The 22,244-nt window shown below is 39.8% G+C and overlaps 1 protein-coding gene across 1 annotated transcript; it reads right to left on the minus strand.

Annotated features, from left to right (window-relative positions):
• Positions 1-679: 679 nt before the first annotated feature.
• On the minus strand, positions 680-21,340 carry LOC115425431 (uncharacterized). The gene is made up of 7 exons (XM_030143008.1): positions 21,168-21,340; positions 11,287-12,254; positions 8,574-8,625; positions 7,616-7,739; positions 6,409-6,551; positions 3,955-4,200; positions 680-2,658 (listed from the first exon to the last, which is right to left on the minus strand). The coding sequence occupies exons 1-7, from the start codon at positions 21,246-21,248 to the stop codon at positions 1,954-1,956; spliced, it is 2,319 nt and encodes a 772-aa protein (XP_029998868.1). The 5' UTR covers positions 21,249-21,340; the 3' UTR covers positions 680-1,953.
• Between the last annotated feature and the right edge of the window lie 904 nt (positions 21,341-22,244).

Below are 22,244 nucleotides of genomic sequence, written 5' to 3' on the forward strand. Positions count from 1 at the left end.
TATTGATACTAATGTTTGTGTGTTTTGTAACTTCTACAGCTAGGGGGATGTTATTTGCACGTAACTTGTCTTACACAAAGTCATCCTTAGCCATTGTCTGGATTGCTTCATTCTGAAATATTAACCATATTAAGAATACAATGTCAGATAAAAAAAAATGAAACAAATGTGGGAATTTTAAAGACTAGCTCAGCATTTTGAAAGTACATAGATTTAGAAAAGGTATGGGTATTTTGATTTAAAATATTAGTAACATTATCCATAGTGAATATCAGAATGTAGTTCTTTGTATTTTCATTTTTCATGTGCTGGTTTGTGATCCATTCTACGATGACATTGTGAATGGGCCTTCTCCAGAGATCCAAGTTAATTTGTGGTGTAAGCTAGGTTTAGGTGTTTTTTTTGTTTTTTTTTTACTCCCTCAATTGTAGTGGGTTCACACTGGCATTCCTTAGCAGCTCAGGCCCTCTGCACAAGCCCAGTCGATCCCCCGATGGAGTGGCTCAGTTTTAATTATTCCCTGCAGGAGATCTAAGCCAACAACAGTCCCAAGCCGCTCCAATCAGGCATTGGTTTTAAAGAGGCTTTGGGGGAGTGCTTTGCATTCTCCCTGAGGTGAGGGACTGGGGGTATGTTGTATACTAAGGCAAATATTTACTCTTTTTTTTTTGTTTGTTTGTTTTGTTTTGTGTGCAAAAGTCGACCAGGCTGCTCAGCAGTATGGAGGAGGCAGGTTTCATACTACCTCATCACAGCTTCCAGGAATATGGGAGATTGAGCAGGCATCAGAATAGCATTCACATCATCTCAAAGTTGACGACTGGAGTCATTCCTGATGCCTGTAACCTGTGTAAGCAATGCACTATGTCCACATTTAGTCTAGACTATAATTGTGTTCTAGTTAAATCACTATAGTAGCACTAGGCACATGCAAAAAAAAAAAAAATGTTTGTGAAAGAAATGATTTGACAAATATTTGAGCGTTTGACAAATGCCTCTTTACCTTGTATGTTGTATTAGCAATGTTTGAAATGTATACGGCTCTGATTTGCCTGTTTATCTTAAGAAATTAAACGACAGATATAGCTGTCTGTAGAAATTGATCTGTTTTTGTCAATACTTTCAACCCCACAAATTTGTATCATCTTATATCAGGGACAAAACATGGGAATGACATAATCTTTATTTAAACTTTACATTAATTCATATTCATAACTCATTTTAAATACTATTGTGATCGCTAGTTCTCAATACTACACATTTCTAATAGTGTATATTAGTAAATGCTTTTACATTATTATTTTGATTTCCCTTTTATAATCCAGTATCAGCCATAGAAGTACATGTATACACTTTTGCAATATTGATATTAGTGTATGATCTATACTCTGTGGAACACTGTTGGGTAACAAGTCATAATACAAGTATTTATCATTCTGTGCTCAGAGTGAAACTACATGAAGACCCACGCTGAGTGGAAAAGCTGGCACAGAGCAGCACAATATCCATAGTAATGAATGAGCTGTTGAAAGTGCAATAGCTGTAGAGTAGTATATTATAGCTCACTGAAAATCGCCAAAGTGGTGACTAAATCTGGTTAAAAAGTGCACCTAACAGTTGGGGTTTGTAGCGTACTCATTCAGAACATACTTCTTTTCATCTTGCTTGTCTTCTGCATAATACCACAGCAGTCTATGTCTTAGCATAGTAAGCAGCATATTATTAAATCTTTGTTCAAAAACAACTTTCTAAAAAGAATAACTAGGGTGAGAACAGTATATGTGCCGGTAAGAAGCTACAGTCTACATAGTAATAATAATCATGTAAAAGTTGATTTCAGAAATTACAGAAGTACATTTTACATTTCAAAAAGTGGCACTAATAAGAGTTCAGAAATTGCTTAAGTGGCCCCTGTGAGTCCCTGCTCTTCTCACCATCTTAAAGCTGAACTGGTCACATCTGGTTGGTCACACTGCACAGCACTGTGGGCTGACTCAGACAGGGCTGAGTCTCACCAACCGCCTCCGACGTGATGGTGGCGGTGGGTGTGTTGGGAGGCAGCGGACCCACCCCTCCTGATGCTTGGCTGCCCCACGGTCTCCACTCTGGTCGGGCCCTCTGGCTGTGGGGACTGAGGCTGGTGCTTCCCGCGGCCGGCCTCTTACCCTCATACACCCCTCTGAGAAGTCCATTCTGCACCGCAGGGGCAGACGTCTGGTTCAGGTGCTCAGCTGAGACCAGAGGCTGCCGGTCCTCCTCCTCAGAGATGGCAAACACCGGCACGCTGATGTGATCGCCTTCGCTTGTGAAATCGCGCCTCTTCCCAGCCTGGCTGCTCTCAACCTGACCGTGGGTGGAGGAAGAAGAGCTGAGCTCCGAGGGAGGGCCCTGGGGTGAAGGGGGAACTCCAGAGGCTTTGGCTAGGTCTGTCGTCCCAGAGAGCAGACCAAAGCAAGGCCCTGTGAAGCGTGAGCGCCGCAGGTTGCTGGTGGAGTTGAGACGGCGCTGCCTCTGAGCTGCTGTTGTAAGCGGGTAGGAGGCATTGCTGATGGATGAGTCAGAGATGGTGCTGTTGTCTACCTGGGCCTCCAGGTGAACATCCGAGAAGACCTCTCTGCTGCCGTTTCCTCTGCAGCCCGCTACTAAACTGGACGGAGCCTGAAATAATACAATACTGTCCACTGTTAACTATCAAAACATCTGCAAAACATGTTTACATATAAAATGTATGTATATATTATTATATACAGTGGTGGAATGGAAGTAAATACATTATTCTGAGGCACTTACATTTTCAAGTCCATTATACTTGAGAGGAAAATACTGTCCTTTTACTCCACTACATTCATTTATCAGCAAGTTACTTTTGATATGTAGATTTTATTCTTACATTTTTGGATAATATTACAAGCTTTTAATATACAACACATAAGATTAAACTCCTGGTTTTAAACATTTTGGACTTCTGATCCCTTACAACAGCTACTATCCAGCAAAGTCACATGTGCAGGCAGCATGTAAGTCTCAAGTCTAAACCTTTAAGTCTCAAGTACCTCCTGAGTTTCTATGGTGACAATCAAGTTCATTCACTGCTAAAAGCCAAGACAAGTCAAGTTGTTGTTCTGGACAAGCCAGTGATGAGTAAAATAATATGAACGTCTGATAATCTATCTTTCATTAAACCTATTTCAGGTGGAGGCTGCTTTACTGTCATTGACACACAATGCTTTAGAATTCAACAAATAACCAAAAATCAAATGTGACGTGATCTTTTTAAGCAAGATAACTTACCAAGTTACCTGCTACTGTTATCAGTCTTTCAGATGGTTATGAGGTGATGCTTATTTTTTCAACTTCTCACACATTTTTATGTAAAACTTCAATAAAACTAAAACTGAAGTTTGTAATGTGCTTTTCTTCGTCTCCCATTAATAAAGTGAGGAACCCTCAGATTTATCTGGTGTTCCTGTAAATAAAGTGGATATGAAGTAGTTCACACTAGTTCTGCCTCCTGCATCTATTACAGTAAAATGCTGCAAAAACACTTTTTCCCAATGAGGATGAACAATGTTATATCGTCACCTTCCTAAGATAACTGCCGAAATCTTTTTATTTTTCAGGAAAAACAAAAAACTTAACCAGAAATTGAATATTGGATGATTTAGACAGAAGTCATTTTTGTCAAAAAAAAAAAAAAAAAAGTTTTAGGAAAGTAACAATATAAATAACAATTTGCAATGCTAGTACCTTTACTTCACCACTTTAACTTAATTTTACAACATTTGCACTTTTTTTTGCAGGACATTTACTGTAACTGAGTATTTTTGCATTGCTGTCTTGGTACATTAACTTCTTCCACCACTGATTATATTATCAAAATGTGACATTATTACGCTGTCTATGAAGGCACTATAATTCAATGGAACACACGCAAACAAGATATTGAATACTGACGCTGTCCACCAGCTTAGTGAAGGGACTGGTGGAGTTCCAGCTGCACCACTTCTTATGCAGCTGTGGCAGCGGAGGGAAGAAGTCCTGGAAGGTTCGTACGCTCCACGCTCTTGGCCTGGCACAGCTGCTGCCGCCGGTGGTCTTAGAGGACCTGGCATTAGTAGGAGAGGCGGCAGAGTCTGGTGAGGGCCAGTCACCTGCAGGACTCGGACCAGTGTCGCTGTGCCGCAGAAACCTCTCCCGCTGCTGGAAAACACAAAGCACACGTGACAATGCAAACGGACCTGTGTGAAGGCAGAATGAATCACCAACTGCGCTTTGGCCACAGTATGAGGACTAACTCCACAGAGTCAAACATACAAAAGAGATACTGAAAGAAATGTTTAGCTAATGAATTTTACTGGATAAACATACGTTAAAACACAAAAGTGCCTTAGGGAAGATAAACAAACTAATTAGAAGTGAAGATGAACACAAAAATAAATAGCTCCTATCAGAGGCTGCTTTATACTCAAGCACTCAACTGCAGCTCCTATGGTCACTGACCTGCACTGAGCATCAGCCTTGTTATTGAATCAGGCACGCATCTTTGGTAGTGCTCATAGATGAAACAGGGCTCAGTAAAAAGAAATAGTTTTTTTTTAAGCTGTATAACAAGATCCACAAAAGGGAAAAATGAACTGAATGACACTTTTCCCATTTTATGCCACACAATTAAACTTCCCAAACAAAAAAAGTATTCTCCTTTGTCTAATGCTCAACTCAGTAAACTCCATTCTTGTTGCACCATCTACAACCCCCCCCCCCCCACACACACACACACACACACCTCTTTCCTCCTTGCACACTGTACTGTGTCCATGTTAATGGATTAACAAGAAGGAAATGTTCCGATTAGCTTGGCCTGCTCAGGCACACGGCCAGGCAGCTGAGCATGTGTGGATCACGTACCAAACTAATTCATTAGTTATTAAGGATATTTAAGCTGTCAAACTGCACAGCAGGGAATGGTTTCAATGAATTACTTTTGTATTGTTGTGTAAGCAACTCATTAGTGTACATAACACGGTTAAAAAGTCAGTCTGTTACTGATTTCTGCACTGTAGTGAGCCTTGAAATGATCATCTTTGGTTATTATCTCATTGCTTTCCATGTTTCTCAGTGTAATTTTTTGTGCAGCTGTGCTGTACAAATGGATGAATGGATGAAGGTTTGACTCCTGCCCTCTTCATTGTAAGTGCCAGGTTAGATGTGTGAGAGCCATATTACCCATCCTGGTCGGTCAGCTGCTGTTGACAAGGGGAGGGTGAAGGTTTTAGGGGTTGCGCCCATCAGAGAGAACGAGCACAGATAATCCCCCTCACTAGCAGCTAACTTTGTCTAGACAAGAATTAAGGGTTTAAATAAAACGTTCATTTAGCCAGTAAACCCCATGAGCACAACTGCAACTTTTAGGTTCAATACACAAGGTGACATATCAGCCACACACAGTTGCCTAACAAGTGCGTCTGAGAATAGTGTGGAATATGCGACACAAAACTGATCAGGACTTTCACTTAACTTCTCTGCCACTTCATTTTCAGTCATTTCAATGGGTCTATGCAAAGTTTTCTTATCAAATGCGATTCATGGTTGGATGAATGTTTACATATTTATTGGTTATGTTGCATGCAAAGAACCACAGCAAACTGGACAGTCACCAAATTATGACATGGAAAAGAAAATCTGGGTGTTTTTGAGTGACCTTTGCCACTGTTAACCCATTTGTCAATAATTATGTACATGAGCGTCTGCATCGAGGACACACACAGGCAGACCACACACTGTGTGCCAAAGTGTGCATAACACACACACAAACAGACGCACAATTGGAGCTGGGAATCTGGCTCTGTAGATAATACTCCATTAGCCTAGGCTGCAGAAAAGCTTGCCAGTCCTTCAAAAAGCTGCCAGAACTGTTTTATGCCAACTCTTATTCCAACAGAATACAAAAGGGAGCGGAGAAAAAAAATGCTTGTTTGAACCACTTCTTCCCAAAGCTTCTCCCATCTCTAAATTATACTCATTTCCCACTTACGTCCTCATAGTTTTCATAGTTTTAGTCTGTACCACGCGTACGCCAATAAAATGGTGTCTGAGTTATTAGGAACACTGGGTCAATTCAAAGCAGTGAATGCCCCGTCACCTCTGATGTTCATTGGTCCAGAGATCATTTCTCCAGAGCAGAGAGATCACCCACTGAGTGTTTGGCAGGGAGATGAAATCTGCAGTTTTCCCTGTGTAGCATCAAAGCTTTCAAATGGAACATTTTCACCAAATACCACGTGAGGTACAGTCAAAAATGATGTGATCATCTGTGAAACTTTGTTCAGGTAATCTAATAAATTAAATGACCTGGATTTGTGCATTACACTGAGCATATCCCATCAGTGTTGCATGAAAACAGTTTCTTACCGTGTGAGGGGAGATAGGTAACCTGCCGGGGCTGGAGGCCGGTGATACGATGAACACCTCGTCTGCACCAAGATCCAGTTCAGTCAGTCCACTGGAAGAAAGATCTACCTCTGCACTCTGGGAAATGTCTCCACCTGCACTGACTAAGGAAACAGAAAAGTGTAGATTGAAATTTATTGAGTATTTATACAGACTAATTATTTTGACCTTAAACTTTCATTGATTCCAGTGTGGGATATTAATACCCGTATACGTCAAAGAGCTAATGTCTGTTGATGCAGCAGAGCTCACAGTGTTGAAGTGCAAGTTGAAAGGTTCAATGAAACGACATGCAGAGTAGGCTAAGCTCAGTGTTTTGGTGTAAACTCCTAACACCGTGACTGGAGCACACAGAGAGGGGGACTGTACTCCCCTGTTGTACAAACTGCTCCCAGGCTGCTTTGTGGGTTAAATGCCACAACCCACAAATCTCTCAGCCTGGGTTCAGTCCCACTGAGAGCAAGAGAAGCCTTTGGATTGTTCCCGGATCAAGCCTGTGTGCTGCTCCAAATCTAATGCAATTTTCCTTTTCATTGAAAACACTACAGACCCACCCAGAGTCAACAGAGGGTTTCTTCATACAGTTTGTTTTTAATTTAAAGTAATAACCTATACCATATATAACAGACAAGAACAATCCAACCTTGTGCCAATAAATAAATATTTTTGTTTAAACACACTGCTGAATGTGTTTTTCCTTATAGTCAGTAAGTTTTCTGCTTATGACTCATACAAAGAAAGAGCACCACCTAGAGATTCCCACATCCACTTCAGTCCACAGTACTTGACTGACAAGTCATATCCTGAAAAACATCATAGCAACTGAAGCACATTCCTCAAACCCTAGGCTTTCACTTTGAATGACTGCACTAAAACTTTATCTGATCATTAACTTTGCCAGAAAATCCATTAATGGCAGATTTATAATCCTGAAGGTGTTATTATCATTCCTAGAATTATTATACTCAAAGGACTTAACACGTGGTGTAAATATAAATCAATATGAATGACATCTAGAGTAATGTGTAATTTGGGCTTGCTACATTCCTTGTCATGCAGTATTTTCAGATGTTTGCAAGAGGTAGTTCGCAAATGCAGAGAAGTCAATATGACTCTTTGTAATTTGTAAGTGCTTCTACTGTGTGTGCACTCATTGCAGCGTTCAAACCTGTGTGTGGTGGGCTGTCGTTGTTGTTGTCCTGTTCTCTAGTGGCCTCCAAGTTGGTCTGATTCTCAGCCATCAGCTGCAGCTCGCTTACCTCAGCCCCAGTGTTTTGGACTCCCTCTGGCACCTACAACAGAACACCATGCTATTGAGCTGGTCCACAGTGCATGATCGGGGAATAGAGATGAGAAGTGTTATGACAGCTATACGGGGCCAGTGCATGGGGGGGTTATGCAAATTACGTGGCAGTTTAATATACAAAACTTGATGTATTCAAACATAAATTAACTGTGTCTGCATTTGTTTAACTGAAAATTATAGAATAATACAAGGAACCTTTCATCCTTTGTAAGTTTTTGTGTGACTATTTTCCTTTGACTAAAGCTCTAAGTTGCTGAGCTAGATGTCTAACAAAGTTGGCACATGCAACTAAAACAACCATACCTGCTCATCTTTAACACAGAGAAAAGATGAGAACATATTTTTGTTACTCAGGTGAAAGGAGATTAAAGACTAATAAAAGAGAGGTTATAATTAAGATGCTGCCTTCACATAGTCACTGTCAGTAAAGACTTCACTTAACAGAGCATCAAAAAGAATCTGAATATCACACAAGTACAAATGTCAGCAACCTGAAGTACAAGTTGTATTATGTGAGTCAATCTAACCTCCTTCACTATCAGGTTGATCAACCTGTTCTAAATCTGTGTGTGACCTAATATGAACCTGAAGTGGTAAATTCTGTGGAAGTGGTGGAAGCAGCGCCCCAGCAGCAGTGAGCATTGGCTTCGGTGGCAAAGAATATTAAAATAAATGTCCGCTGATCCCAGATAAGGCCATGTCTAGTGAGGAATGTCTGACAAAAGGAGGCAACAAAGACAAGACGGGGGATGAATGTGTCCCAGGACAGGATCCATATAAGAAAGAAGCAGGAGGAAAGAGCATACTGTAGCGTCTGTACCTCAGAGTTGCTGGATGTACTGGAACTAGTCCTTTTTGGACACAATTTGGGTCTGGAAAACATAAAGTACCACAGCAATTCAGTTTATAATTATAGACATATTCAAAAACCAGTTTTTATAAATGTCCACTGTTTTTTCCACTCTTGGTTGTGTTTTCTCATGCATAAAATCCCTCTTGTGTTCACAGTTTGACCAGAAATGTAAAAATGGACACATGCAAATGCACGAAAACGCGATTCTTTGACACAGTAACCACCTCACTCAAGGCTAATAGCTCCAACATACCCGTGGCTACTTCCCTTTCAATAGTCGCTTTGTTGTGGTGTTGGATGATAGACAAGGATACACCACAATCTTGCGTTTATGCAATTGCCACAACTACAGCAGTTAACATTGTGGTTGCTATTGCTGTATTAGTTTATTTTCCTATAACATGCATTTGTGATACTAATCCTTACTGTGCTTTGCATTCTTCCTTCCGTGGGTACTCAGCAGTTCTATTTAAGCAGGCACACTTTGCTGGCCTTGGGCATTTAATTGTTTTTCCAACAACGGTAATTTATCCTACTTATTGTCAGTATTTTAGTCAGTACTTTTTTTAATCTGAAAATTGTATCTGCTCATCCATGCTTTTCTGTGTTGTACTTCATATGAACAAATGAAGCATGAAAAATACTTGAAATACCCACTTATTAAAAAATTAATCTTACAGCTGAATGAGTTCATTACTTGCCACTGGCCAAATGAGGTCAACCCCTGCTGTGACTCTCATTCACCTTTGGCAGATTTCTAGACCACACGGTACATGGAAGTTAATCTCGCTGTTGCTCCAAACTTGCAGGACTTTACCTAGCTCACCAAGCAAGTTGTTTTCCGATGATTTCTGTGAACTCATTTAAATTAATAGGGAACAACTAAAGGAAACAACAGCTACAAAGGTTGCTCGTGAGTTTGACGTTTCATGGTCATGCATTTCCTGGCTTCTGAATGACTTGTGTTGTTGTTCTTGCCAATTACACTTTCATTTTATTGAACACGTGTTTCCAATTTCCCTGTCATTAACAGTGAGAACCTGTGGAGTTATTGCGCCTGACGGATGAGTTGGAGACACTGAGTTGCGTCAGAAATTAACACAAATCATAATAAACTGTGGTGTTTCCCAACAGCACAGAAGAAGACTGACATAAATGTAGACCTTTCTAGATTTTGAATCCATTTGCACCAGTTAGGTAAAGCAGTCATCCTTTTGAGACAGATAGTATTACAAACCTCCTAATTTATCCACTCAGTCTGTGTTCATTGTCCCTTGGGATAGACAAGGGAGAACAGCTTGTAAATTATACCTTCTGGTTGTCTGACAATGCTATCACTACCAAACTCAGAACACACATTGAGTTTTACATCTCCTTGTTGTCCCTTTTTACCCCTGTTTCTCCGCCCTTCACTTTCATGCAGCCCCTGTGTTTTTGTGTGCTGGAATTAATGCCAGGTGCTGTACCTTGAATGCCCTGCTGTCTATGGTGAGAATGCTCCACATCAAGGAAGCCGCACAGTTGCAGCCAAACCCAACTAATCACCAAGGGTGACCACATCAGGGACCGAGGCTCCCAGCTGAGTCAACATAACAAAGTGGTGACTGTGTATGTGTGTGTGCATCTTTGTGTGTGTATGTGTGTCCATTTACTGTCATTCATTCGACAAATCAAAGACAAGACTTGTAATGTTTCACAGGATAACGTTTACGATAAACTCAGTTCAAGAGGTGCGTTTGTTAAACCAAAAACATTGACTAGATATTCTTAGGCAATTTTACAATCTTCATTTATTTGGCCATCATGCAAAAACAGCTAAATTAGCCCTAGACACAAGTAAAGCTGATGTTGGTGAGGATGCCAGTTTTGTAGAAGTACGGTCATAAACTAATGCAAAGCTTTGATATTACATAAAAAGTGAGACGGTCACTAGAACTCTTGGTATTCATCGTCTATATAAGAAATATTACCGTCATTCCTTTGACCAAAAATTCTAATTCAGACCTACAGTGTATGTGCCAGTGCTTTTAGAAAAATTTAGGAAAATTGGGAATTTAAGGAAGGGTGATGGGGAATATCATCTTGTTTGTTGACATGACACTGCCTGAACAATGTCACTTCCTCTAATCACCTACTGCTGATACAAATACGGGCATATTTTAAAGCAAATACTATAAATCATTTAAAATGAGTGCATAAGTGTCACTACAATATACAAAGTAATGTTAAAACAAATCACCTACAGTAGAACCTACAATGTGCTCAGAAAATAAGCATTTTAAGAGGGCTTTGGTTTGTTTTTAATGTTTCCAGATATTCACTGATGTATTATTAAGTGTTCAAAGTGTTTCCTGTTGTTTCAAAGGCCTTTCGAGGTGGTCGACAAGGACGATAATGGAGAAGCAGTACAGCTCTGAAATTATCGTTAAAGTGTTTTAAAGTGTTAATTTTAGCTATCTATGAGTCTCCTAAGTCTTTCTTGTTGTTATTTAGTCTTTTTTAATGTGGTTGCCAATGGTCTCTGGTTGTGGTTCGTAAATGAGCTGGATTTAATATTTTGTCCTGAGTGTGAAAGCATTAATAGGTGCTCCATGCTGTGTTGCAGGTTATTTCTAACCCACTGATGGACATTATGGTAAGTTATGTATGGCAAATGGTTAAATATCTCCATAGTTTTTACCTGAAAATGATGCAGAGGGCACTTGTCAGTATCATGGCAAGGAAGGCAGCTCCGCTCACAGCAGCCAGCAGAGAATCAACTTTGCTGGCTGTTAGAGCCATGTTACGCCGATCCCCTCCTGGTTCAGTCAGATTGTGGTAATGGAAAAGAAGAGCAAAGCCACGGCCCCAGTGGGTGGTTGTGATGAGTTCCATAATGACCTCCACCATTTCCTGACTGGAACCGAAAACCAGCTGGCTGCTGGGAGGCCGGTTGGACCCACAGAACCTGGAGGAGAAGGTGATGAGATCTGAAATGTAGAGGACGTCATGGGGGCAAGCGTCGAGCACTGACTGCTGGGTTTCGGACGCCGGAGTGTCAGTCGAGTGTGGTGGGGCAAAGGTGGTCTTCTCCACAACCACACTAGGGTTAGAACTAGGGTTGAAGTCCCCCCTGAGGTGAGTTGAGGAGACAGAGTTGGTGGCCTTGTCTTCAGGAGACAGAGCTTCCGATAGGAGCAGGAGCGATGGTGGAGGTGGTGAGCCCAAATTACTGGCAGTATCAGCAGATCTTTTGGCAGAATTAGAGACTTTGGCTATTTCCATTTTTGTGGACTGTTCCTGGACAACCACCTGTTTGACCTCGCCATCTTGGGAGGACTGCTGAGTCTTTGTGCCATCCCCTCCATTCTGATGCACTAGGTCTTTAGATGCCAGTGAAGTTTCATCTGCCACTAAGCTGCCGGGAGTGAAGCTCACTACTTCATCTGTGTCCTCCTCTTCAAAATTAGTAGCAGATCTTTGTGCGGCAGAGTCATGGCTTTCAAACACATCAAAGTCAAATATCTCTAGAATAAGCTGGTAATCAATTGGTACAAAGAACTGCCAAACACAGTGTGTCCCAGAGGAGTAGTTGTAGGGGAAACCAGGGGAAAGAATGAGGCCCTGGACATCCACCACATCCACCTTGGCACCACAGTCAAAGTACACCTGCAACAACAATACGTTAAGTTAGTAATGCCACAACTTTAAAACCTGAGCCTCCACTGTGGTAAATGAGTCATTTTAAAGGCCCTTTTGGAGAGTACAGGTTGAACAGTGTACAAACACTATGAATGTAAGGCTTTAAGTCCCATTGGTGCCACCCCTGCCAGCCTTCATGATATTTTAAGGCATTCTGTTCAAAAGAGTTGGGCTGTATTATGTTTCACTGCCTAAATTCTGAGATTGAGTCATGCATTCAGATAATGTCCCTCTGTGATTAAGTTCTCTGTGTCAAAAGTACCAACCACCAAAGAACATCTCATCAAATAATACACTCAACTTGCAGTCTGACGTGAAACTGAACTATTCAACCCTGCTGCTTCTGCCGTTGTATCAAAGCTTGAGTTCTGCTTGTACTGCCTGCTTGGGTAACCTTAAGGAGGGCATTTCTTCAAACACGCTGGCTGTAATTCTTCCCAGGTGTGTGGGGATGTAGAGAGACCTGGGGCATAAGCAGAGGCAGATGTGTGGCTAGGCCATGAAGCTTGAAGCTGAGGACCAGACCTTTGTAGGGGGGCTCTGTGTTTATGAGCTTTCCTGTTGGCCTCAGTTCTGGACTGGACTCTATATCTCCATGCTGGACAGGTAACAATCCAACACCCGTGGGCACTTGTTGAGCTCTAGTTCCAACTAAAAGCATCAGAAAATACTTTGAAAAACCAATTTAGATGGGAAGACAGAAAGAGGCCAACAGGGACATACGGAAAGCAAAGGTCTTTAAAACCAGACAGACACTTTGATTGCTCCATAGACCACTTTTTCCCATCTAAATGCACTCATCAAAGGCTTTCCTTGTTCAGCATTTCATCAGAATTACTTTCTACATGTAGTTTTCAATCATGACTGGAACAGTGGACCACTCGCTAAGCCTTCAAGGCATGAGGATCAGACCAAAAGTCCTAATCATGGTTGATACAGCTGAGGGGGTCACAGCCAGGTCCACAGCTTATTATAGACACATGGGAGGTGAAAGAGGGCAAACAGGGCAGCATGACCAATGTAACCATAGAAACACATCTGTGTGCATGTGCATATTGGAGTTACAGTGAAGAAATACAAAATCAGCCTATATTTACCATGCAGTATGTTCCAAATTTGGATCCATCAGGATGAAAACACATTTAACTGACCTAAACTGTGTGTGTCAAACTGATCCTAGGGTAATAATAATCATTTTGTAATTATATCTCCAGAATATTCCAACATTGACATAATGTGGCACATGAGTGGTATCTATATCATAATACTGGAAGGTCTTGGAGCGTTTGTGTGTGTATCTGCACAGTTCTGAGAAATTTGGACATTTTTAACTGGCCAATTTGGTACCTACAGTTGAGGAATAGTCCCATCTCCACATTAAATATCTCAGCAAGTTGATAGGACCAATATTTTGGGAGATACTAGTCATTTTGGAAAACAATAGCCTTACAATCACATTGCTTGGTTGACTGGAAGTGCAGTACCACACTGCATGATGGGAAAAGGAGTTAAAACAGGAACAACGCATTTACAAACTTCAGTCCCTAGATATCAGTATTAATATCACCCGTGGTTCCCCACAGGTCAACGCGCTAGTGTCATTTAATATCCATATATGGTTCAATACAATTTGAATTTCACTGCCATTTGGGTTTCCAGTTCATCAGTCCCATTTTTGTGAATGCAATATCCACACCTTATTGAAATCTTTTCAAATTTGGCACAAATAGTCAATGGACCCAAGGATGGAGGTCAAAGGTCAAGATCACTGTGACCTAAAAGGTGTACTCAGCTATATAAGTATATCCATACATTAATGATGACAAAATGATGAGATATACAAATGGTCACCTTCACCACAGTATCATACGATACAGCAAAAACAACTTTCTAGACATTTTTAATTCTATAACTCAGGAACAGAGGGGGAGATTGTGATCATATTTCACATTTTTTGGGGTTTTCTGGGGGTGCTCACTTGGGTAAAAACCCCATGTTCCTCTGGTAGTCCATAACAACCTCATTGGTTTTACTGATGCTGAAGTTCAGCTGATTGTCACTGCACTATGTAATAAATATTTCAGTCAGTTCTCTGTATACCTCTGTAAAAGTAGTCATGAAGACACCATGTTTATTGCTGGAAATTTCACCCCAATATTTCAATATGCCTTCCATTTCACCCAAAAAACACTTAATACCATTTGTAAAATTCCTTCCAAGTTTTCACTACATGTATAAGCCTCCAAACCTGGAAACACACAGATAATTTGACTGGTTGTGCAGACCTATCAACCTCAAGGTGGAAATTCTAGTTTTTGACACCTGAAGGTGATTGGTTCAGAGAATGACATGCTACACATGTACTGGCCACTCAGTTACTAGAAATTCATTTGCTACAGCAAAGAATTACATGGATGACATTTGAACAGGCCAAATGCCATTCCTACTGAGGATGGAAAGAGTAAGCCGATTTGGGGTTCTCAGTGTTTGCAGCAAGGTTGCGCAATGAAGGGAACCACTTCACAATGTGGGGGCATGACAGGGGCTCGAAAAGGACAGCGTGTCCCCTTTTGGAACAAACATGGCTGATGTGGAGAGAAACTATATATTGTTTATCTTTATCTTAGTCAAGGTAACTACCTTATTGGACTTTACTCTCTTTACTTTTACGTTTTACCTAAAATATATAAAATTTTTAAAAGGCTGGAAAAATTATTTAGCAAAACTATGCATGTTTAAAATGACAGTCTCTTGCATCATGTGGAATGCTACAGCTAATGGAAGAAAATAGTGTCATAGACATAGAAATGTGTCATCTTTCCAATCAGAATGAAGCAACCAGGAGGTCCCCTGCACCCTGGGATATGTATGCTAGACTACACATGAAAGGACTCCAAAGTGCCACAGTGTCGAATGGAAATGGGGCATTCTTATAATGCCAAACATCTCAGTTCTGTTACATCACAGGCCGCTCTACAGGCCGGCCGCTAATTATTCAAGGATGCCTTTTCTCATGACAAAACAATGGGCTGCAGTGCCGTTTGGTGAGCTACTCTATGCCAGGGGAGGGCAGATAATATTTTAATGAAGTGATGCTAATAAGTACACAGCAAGCTCAAAGTTTACATAAGAACCAGCTGGTCAATTGCACCCCAGTTGTGCCACTGACAGGGGCTTCCATGGACAGAAGCAGATCAACTGAGTACATCATTGTCTAAAATGACTTGTTCAGTGAAACAGCAGAGCAGCTGTCGTCATTGCTGAGAGGCCCCTAACAGATGGTATTGTTTTATCATTTTCATTTTGCGTCAGTGGCATGACAGTGTACATATGTCTGTCTAATTACTACAGAGATAGAACGTTAAGCATAGTTAAAAATACATATTTAAATTCATTAGAAATTCTTTTTACTACAGAGAGAGAGAGAGAGAGAGAGAGAGAGAGAGAGAGAGAGAGAGAGAGAGAGAGAGAGAGAGAGAGAGAGAGAGAGAGAGAGAGAGAGAGAGAGAGAGAGAGAGAGAGAGAGAGAGAGAGAGAGAGAGAGAGAGAGAGAGAGAGAGAGAGAGAACAGATATGAGTACTCTGCTTCTCAAATAGATCACAGAATATAACACTACCATTTTCTATCTAACCTTGTTAAAGTTTTTTTTTTTTTTTTTTTTTTAGTTTGTAATAGACGGCTGAAAAATGTTGAGTCTAAAAATGTTCAGTCTGTTCAAGTTTTCTGAAAGCATCCACAATGACGATGCCATTCTGACAAACTCTGCAACATGAGCTGCCTTCTGCTGAACTACTGTTAACACACACAAACAGTCCCGGAAAGGCTCATAAACAGGCAGGCGGGCCCCTCAAAAGGGGGCAGGAATCCTCACCAGCCCTGTTTACTGGAGGAGAAAAGTGACACTACTTCACAGCCTAGCACCAGTCCACTCAAGACCCGCATTACAACCACACTCCATTTCACAAGTCTGGACCAATAATCAGTACAGTACAGCATTTAATACCTCACTGATGCAGATTTCCGAACTGAAAAAATAAATGAATAAATTCAGCAAAGGTTTGCAGCTATACATGCATTTGCCGGTCTAGTGTGCACACAGTCAGACATAAAAATCATTTGCTAACAATGAAAAGGTAAGATCTCAGTCCCTGCTATAAAATCAATGATATGCAAGAAATATCATGACAAAACAGGACTATTTGACTTCAGTGAGATTAATATATGTATAGAAATCATTTCACTGTAATGAAAAGCACCCTTTTCCAGCTTTAATAAATGCACAAAGCATTTAACAGAGCTGTGGTGCTGCAAAAAGACACACTAGTGTATATCTGACACATCAGCTTTGATATTTCAGAAAAGTGTGCTCACAGGTGAAGGAACCAAACCAGCTGAGGAGATTTTGAAGGTTTTTGACGTGTAGACAGAGCAAAAGCAGCTGTTCTGTGACTACTATCAGCACGATGCCCCTTTGTGTTTTTATATGTGTACAGCTCCTACACTGATAGAAATCCCCAATCAGCATTAGAAAAAAGACTCCTTGAGGTCATTCTCCACAGCTGTGGAAAGCGCTGATATTCAAGCCCAGGATTTATCACATATCTCTGCTGTGATGTCAGTGCTTCTTCTAGAAGGGTTCATGTCAGTGGCTGCACGTTTGCCCACGGTGAGTTTACAAACAACCAGTGTGTCGGTCCAATTAAACCCAGGCATTTCTAGGGTCGCCCTCACTGGCGACTGCAGCTCTGGCTCAGCACATTTTCATGTGAGTCACTAATGAAATGCCTCTTTGAGTTCATGCAGGTTTGATTTGGATTTTTTTCTCGCAGGGCCATCATGAAATGGAATATTCTCTATAGCCTACAAGGAGATGCTGGAAATTATTACTCAAACTTACACAGATATGTGACTGGGTGGGTGGGAGGACAAGCAGATGCAGGCGCTCTATTCCATGTTTGTGGTGTGAACCTATTAACATATTTCCTCTAGAAAAGAGCTACTGCTGTGGTAGCTGTTAAAGTGAGACTGTGGAACCCTGCAGTGAATCATGACCTTATCTCCGCAGTGGTTTAAACCAGTTTAGAGAAATCATTTCCACATTTTGGAATCTATGATAATTAGTCTATCGGCCTCAGTGAGAAACACAGTCCTGTAGAGCTGCTCTGTTACAATAGCTAGACTGCACTCAATCACAGTCAGTGGATACAATGTTTTTTTTCCTCAGTGCAGCCACTGCAACACATTTTTAAAATCTCAACCAATAGTGATTGACTGCCTCTAAACCACAGTGCATTTTTAACAGACACTGTGAAAGACCCCTATGTCAGCACCTTCAAACGTCTGGGCTGTGTAGTGTAGTGTAGCCTCTTATTCAAGACAATAACAAAATATGTAGACTTATGAAGTAGCAAAGTAGGGGACTAACAGGAAATATTTTTGCACCATTATTGGTGATGGAAATTCAGCTAAGACAAAAACCATGTTTGCAGATGAAATAATGTGCTTAAGTTTTATTCACATTACAATTAGTGTCATATATTCACCTTAATTAACTTTATTCTAATGAAATTGCATCACGTAATGTTAGCTAACTTAACTTTAAATGTTGTGTCTACCGCATTTCCCTAAAAAGAGGATATGATGCAATGGACAAGTGGCCAAATGAAATCTTCAGACTGTCTAATTTTAACAGTGTTGGAAACAAGTCAACAAAATAATCATTTTTAATATGTTAATATAGAAATGCTACATATTAAACCTTTAATTTATCTGGCATGTAATCCCAGTTGTTTATTTTAAGTGTGCATTTTCCAATCTGGTCTGCTTAAGCAGGATTCAGCATAATGTAACGTAACATAATGTACAATGTGCAATGTCTCTATCACTGGCACTGCTGCTGCTACCTCATACATACTACCTCAATATTCATTCATCCCGTGCAATACAATCATTCTGGGAATGATAATCAGATGTAATATGTAGGCCTGTTCAACTGTGAGTATTAATCACCCTGTGCACTATAATTATTCTGTAAATATCCAACCATCCTGTGCAATACATTTTTACATTTTTTATATTCTCAATTGTTATCTTCATCTTCGTATATAGAGCTAAGTGCACTGTCTTGTAGGACTTTATCTTGTATATATTTTGCACCTTATATTTTATCTATAATGACCTGTTTGCACTGAAAAAGGAGAAGCTCTCCAATGTTGTTTTATTTTGTTCTATTCTATTCTATTCTATTCTATTCTATTCTATTCTATTCATCCCTCTTAAAATCATGCACTGCATATCTGCAACCATTGCAGATAAGTTCATCCTTTGGCCTCCTTTGTGTTATAGTAGGGTGCAGGATCAGTCATACTAAAGATGGCTGTAATTACACCAAAGGCATCTAGGGGGAATTTTTATTTTGAAAGGTGCAGTGTTTTATCAGCAATCAGCAGAGTGTTTAATCATCCAGTATTTAATGTTAGGGGGCTTCCTAATGTCAACATGTTCCCCTTTTGTAACAACACCATTCAATACTGTAAATGTAGCCTAAATGCATTGCAGGTGTTAACACATAGTCTCACTCTTCCAACTCGGTTCATCATTCCATCTCTGGCCCTCTCTTATTCATCCCAATCCTTTTTAAAGTCACACTGCAGCTCACTGACACATGTAGCATGTTTATCTGTTGACAGACTGTGTTTATCTGTTGTCAGATAATTCGCGAGAGGATAAAAAATTCACAGTTCATTGGGATCTTACAACTCAGTTCAATTAGTGATGAATGTCCCCTCTTTCCGTCGCAAATAAAACCTTCCAAAAGACAAAGCAGAGCAACAAAAACAAAGATCAAATTCACTCTCCCTTCGTCAGCACCCCTGAATTGTGGATTGACAGACTTGGATGCCTCCCTTTTTTTTTTTTGGAGGGGGATAGAATAAATTCCAAGCTTGTTTATGCTGTTCCAAAAATCAACTTAATACAAAAGGGGAGAGGAGGACAAAGCCATCATTTACCGTGCCCCCTCAGGCAGATAATTGCAAAGATAGTGAGCACCCTATGCACACAGGAACTAAAGCTGGAGACGCGGACAATTCAATATACCAAGGGCTTTTGTTGTCTAGTTCTAAGAATTGTGCTGCTGAGCCGTCATTCTCCATCAGCGGAAGAGGACGACTCTTGACAGGTGAAAGCCACAGAGCTTCTCCTGGCTGAAAATGTGGTCTTGATGTCTTACAGGAGATCTGTGTCAAGGGTAATCCTTTAATGTTATGGCACCAGCACACGGAAACATTATATCACATCACACATAAATCAAAAACAATATCAGGGAATTAGCATAAATCACAGTGACTGTAAGATTTTTGCTGCTTATTTTCTGCAAAATGCCACAGCCTAGTCAATTGTCCGAAATAACAGACAGCTAAAACTGAGATAGTGGTGAACATCATTATTTCAGTTTTGTGAAGAAATACAGGCAACTGACAATGTAAATGTCAACAAGTCCTGCTAAATCCTTAATGCAGGTATCCACATGAAGCAAATTACAGACTTAGAACTTTAAAACCTTAACCAATCAACTGTGAAGACAAAAGCTTCCAAATCTACCACAGGAGAAGCTAAAACATGTCCATATAAATGACAGACTGATTGAATGAAAAACATGCCCTGTGAATCAACCCTCTGCCTGTTTGCGTTCCTGTTCATCAGGGACAACTTTTGATCATGAACTCTTTGCATGTCAGAGGCAAAGCTTGGGAATTCGCCTCAGTGAGTATGAAAGCACAACATAAGGTTAACATGCTCTCAATGTGGTTCTCATTTCAGCAGTTTGGACTCTGCATGCCATTCTCTAACTCTGTGAAGTGCAGTAACATCAAAACATGCCTGTACCATCAAAACATCCCTTTGAAAGCATCAATAATGTGTCACAGAGATTGGAGGGTTTCAAGATAGAACCTTAACTTTCAAATTTGCACAGAATAGAACAGCATCAAGTAAAAAGTCATTACATACCTGGTTGTGTTTATAGGTATTTGTGCTGTTGCTGTATTTTCAAGTGTCATATGCAATGTGAGTGATTTATCAATCAACAAAATTTGATCTTGAAATTTTTTTCATCTAAAAGTGTAAAACTAAGAAAAATTTAATTTACTCCACTTTTTATACAAGTCTTGGTTTAATGATTTGGACAGACTTATTAACAAACCAATGTATCTGATAGAATTTGATATCCTCCCTAGGCATTATTGTTTATTTCTTACCTAAATGTTGTTTTTCTGGAGGCTGTAAGGCTGTCCTTAAACGTTACGTACCAGTCTGCGTTATCAAACAAACCGATAGCAAAACTCCATAGAGAATATTGCAAATTTAACATGTAATCGATAAATGATGGAAATTTCCTCAATATATTACAGAAGACAAGACAGAATATGAAACAACATGGATATCTGATTAAATCGGCGTAAGTGTCATATAGTAAAAAAGTTTTCATTTGTGGAAAAAGTTGATATTTGTAAAGTAGTTCATCCTACGTACCTCTACACGCTACCACCTACTACGTTGTACTGTATTTTGGAAGTGCAGAGCTATGAAAAGAGTAGACGAACCGGATTTAATTCACAAATGTAGTTGACGAAAGTGCGTATTTGTGTTTCAGATGAATGCCGAATTGAATGTTAGCATCTTATGTTTGTTCCCATAACTTGCATGGTGTTCTTTGAGGATTGTATATTTTGGCGTGAAGCGAACAACTGTTGAATAGCGAGATTTATGAACGAGGTCCGTGGCTTGATTTGGTCCATACGAGTGAGTGAGCTCGAAACTCTTCAAGGCTGGAGGTAAAGCGTGTGAGTTATTTTTGCAGTAAATAAATATCAACTTACTTTCTGTGCAACGCATCCCACCAAGAACAGCAGATATGTTGTCATAAAAGCATGCGCCCCAAGCGACGTAACGCAACTCATTTTCCACTAATTGTTCCTTTTTAATGCGACGTACAGTGAACCGTATCACGCTCCTCTTCTCTCTCATTCACCTGAAGTATCGGGAGCGCGCTTCCATCGTTCATGGGCGAACTCGTACACAGGACCAGACCCCTTGTGTAAAACTCTCCCATTCTTAACCGATTTGTCATTTACATCCAATTTACACTCAAATGTTCTTTACAGTTATTATTATTATTATTATTATTATTATTTTTTTATTTTTTTTTTTTTTTTTTTTTTTTTGCATTTCTGCGTTCAATAGTAACTTTAATCAACAGTGATGAAAACTCTCCCTTGCTCTGCACAATTGCACAACAAAAATTGCACTATAACTTTGTAAGTTGATACTGTCTGTATGTATATAGTTTCTTGTTCTTCTTATTGTTTAGTAAAATATTTCTCAAAGTTTACTTTCCTCACATTTGTTTATAATATCTCTTATTTATAATTTACTACAGAGACAAGGAATGGCGAATAAAGATGATCCACTTATGGATATTCACATATAGTTTTTCTTTTTGTAATAAACCCATATAGTTAGCTTTGGTATTCAATATATTCAGTACAGATGTTGAATATTTGCAGCCTTTACGCAATTTAGATCATTTTTGAGTTATTATTATTATTATTATTATTATTTTTATTTTTATTATTATTATTATTATTAGTAGTAGTAGTAGTGGTAGTAGTAGTAGTAGTAAATGTATACTTTTAAACTTCATTTTTAATATTTTCTTACCTGTGTCATTCTCTTTGGTCTTTTACAATGAAGAATACCATATTTTTACCCCTTCTTGTAAAATGAGTGTGACACTGTGATTTAGTTTGATAGATAAAGTGTAACATGGCCTTAGTATGTAATCATTGCATCTATTAAAGATAATTACTGATGTGTATACAAAGAAATAAAAAAGGGAATGCATCTGAAAACAAAATTATTCCAACTTCATGGGCAACAGTGTATAAAGGGAGTGG

Source organism: Sphaeramia orbicularis, chromosome 9, assembly GCF_902148855.1.
Source record: "Sphaeramia orbicularis chromosome 9, fSphaOr1.1, whole genome shotgun sequence".
NCBI lineage: Eukaryota > Metazoa > Chordata > Actinopteri > Kurtiformes > Apogonidae > Sphaeramia > Sphaeramia orbicularis.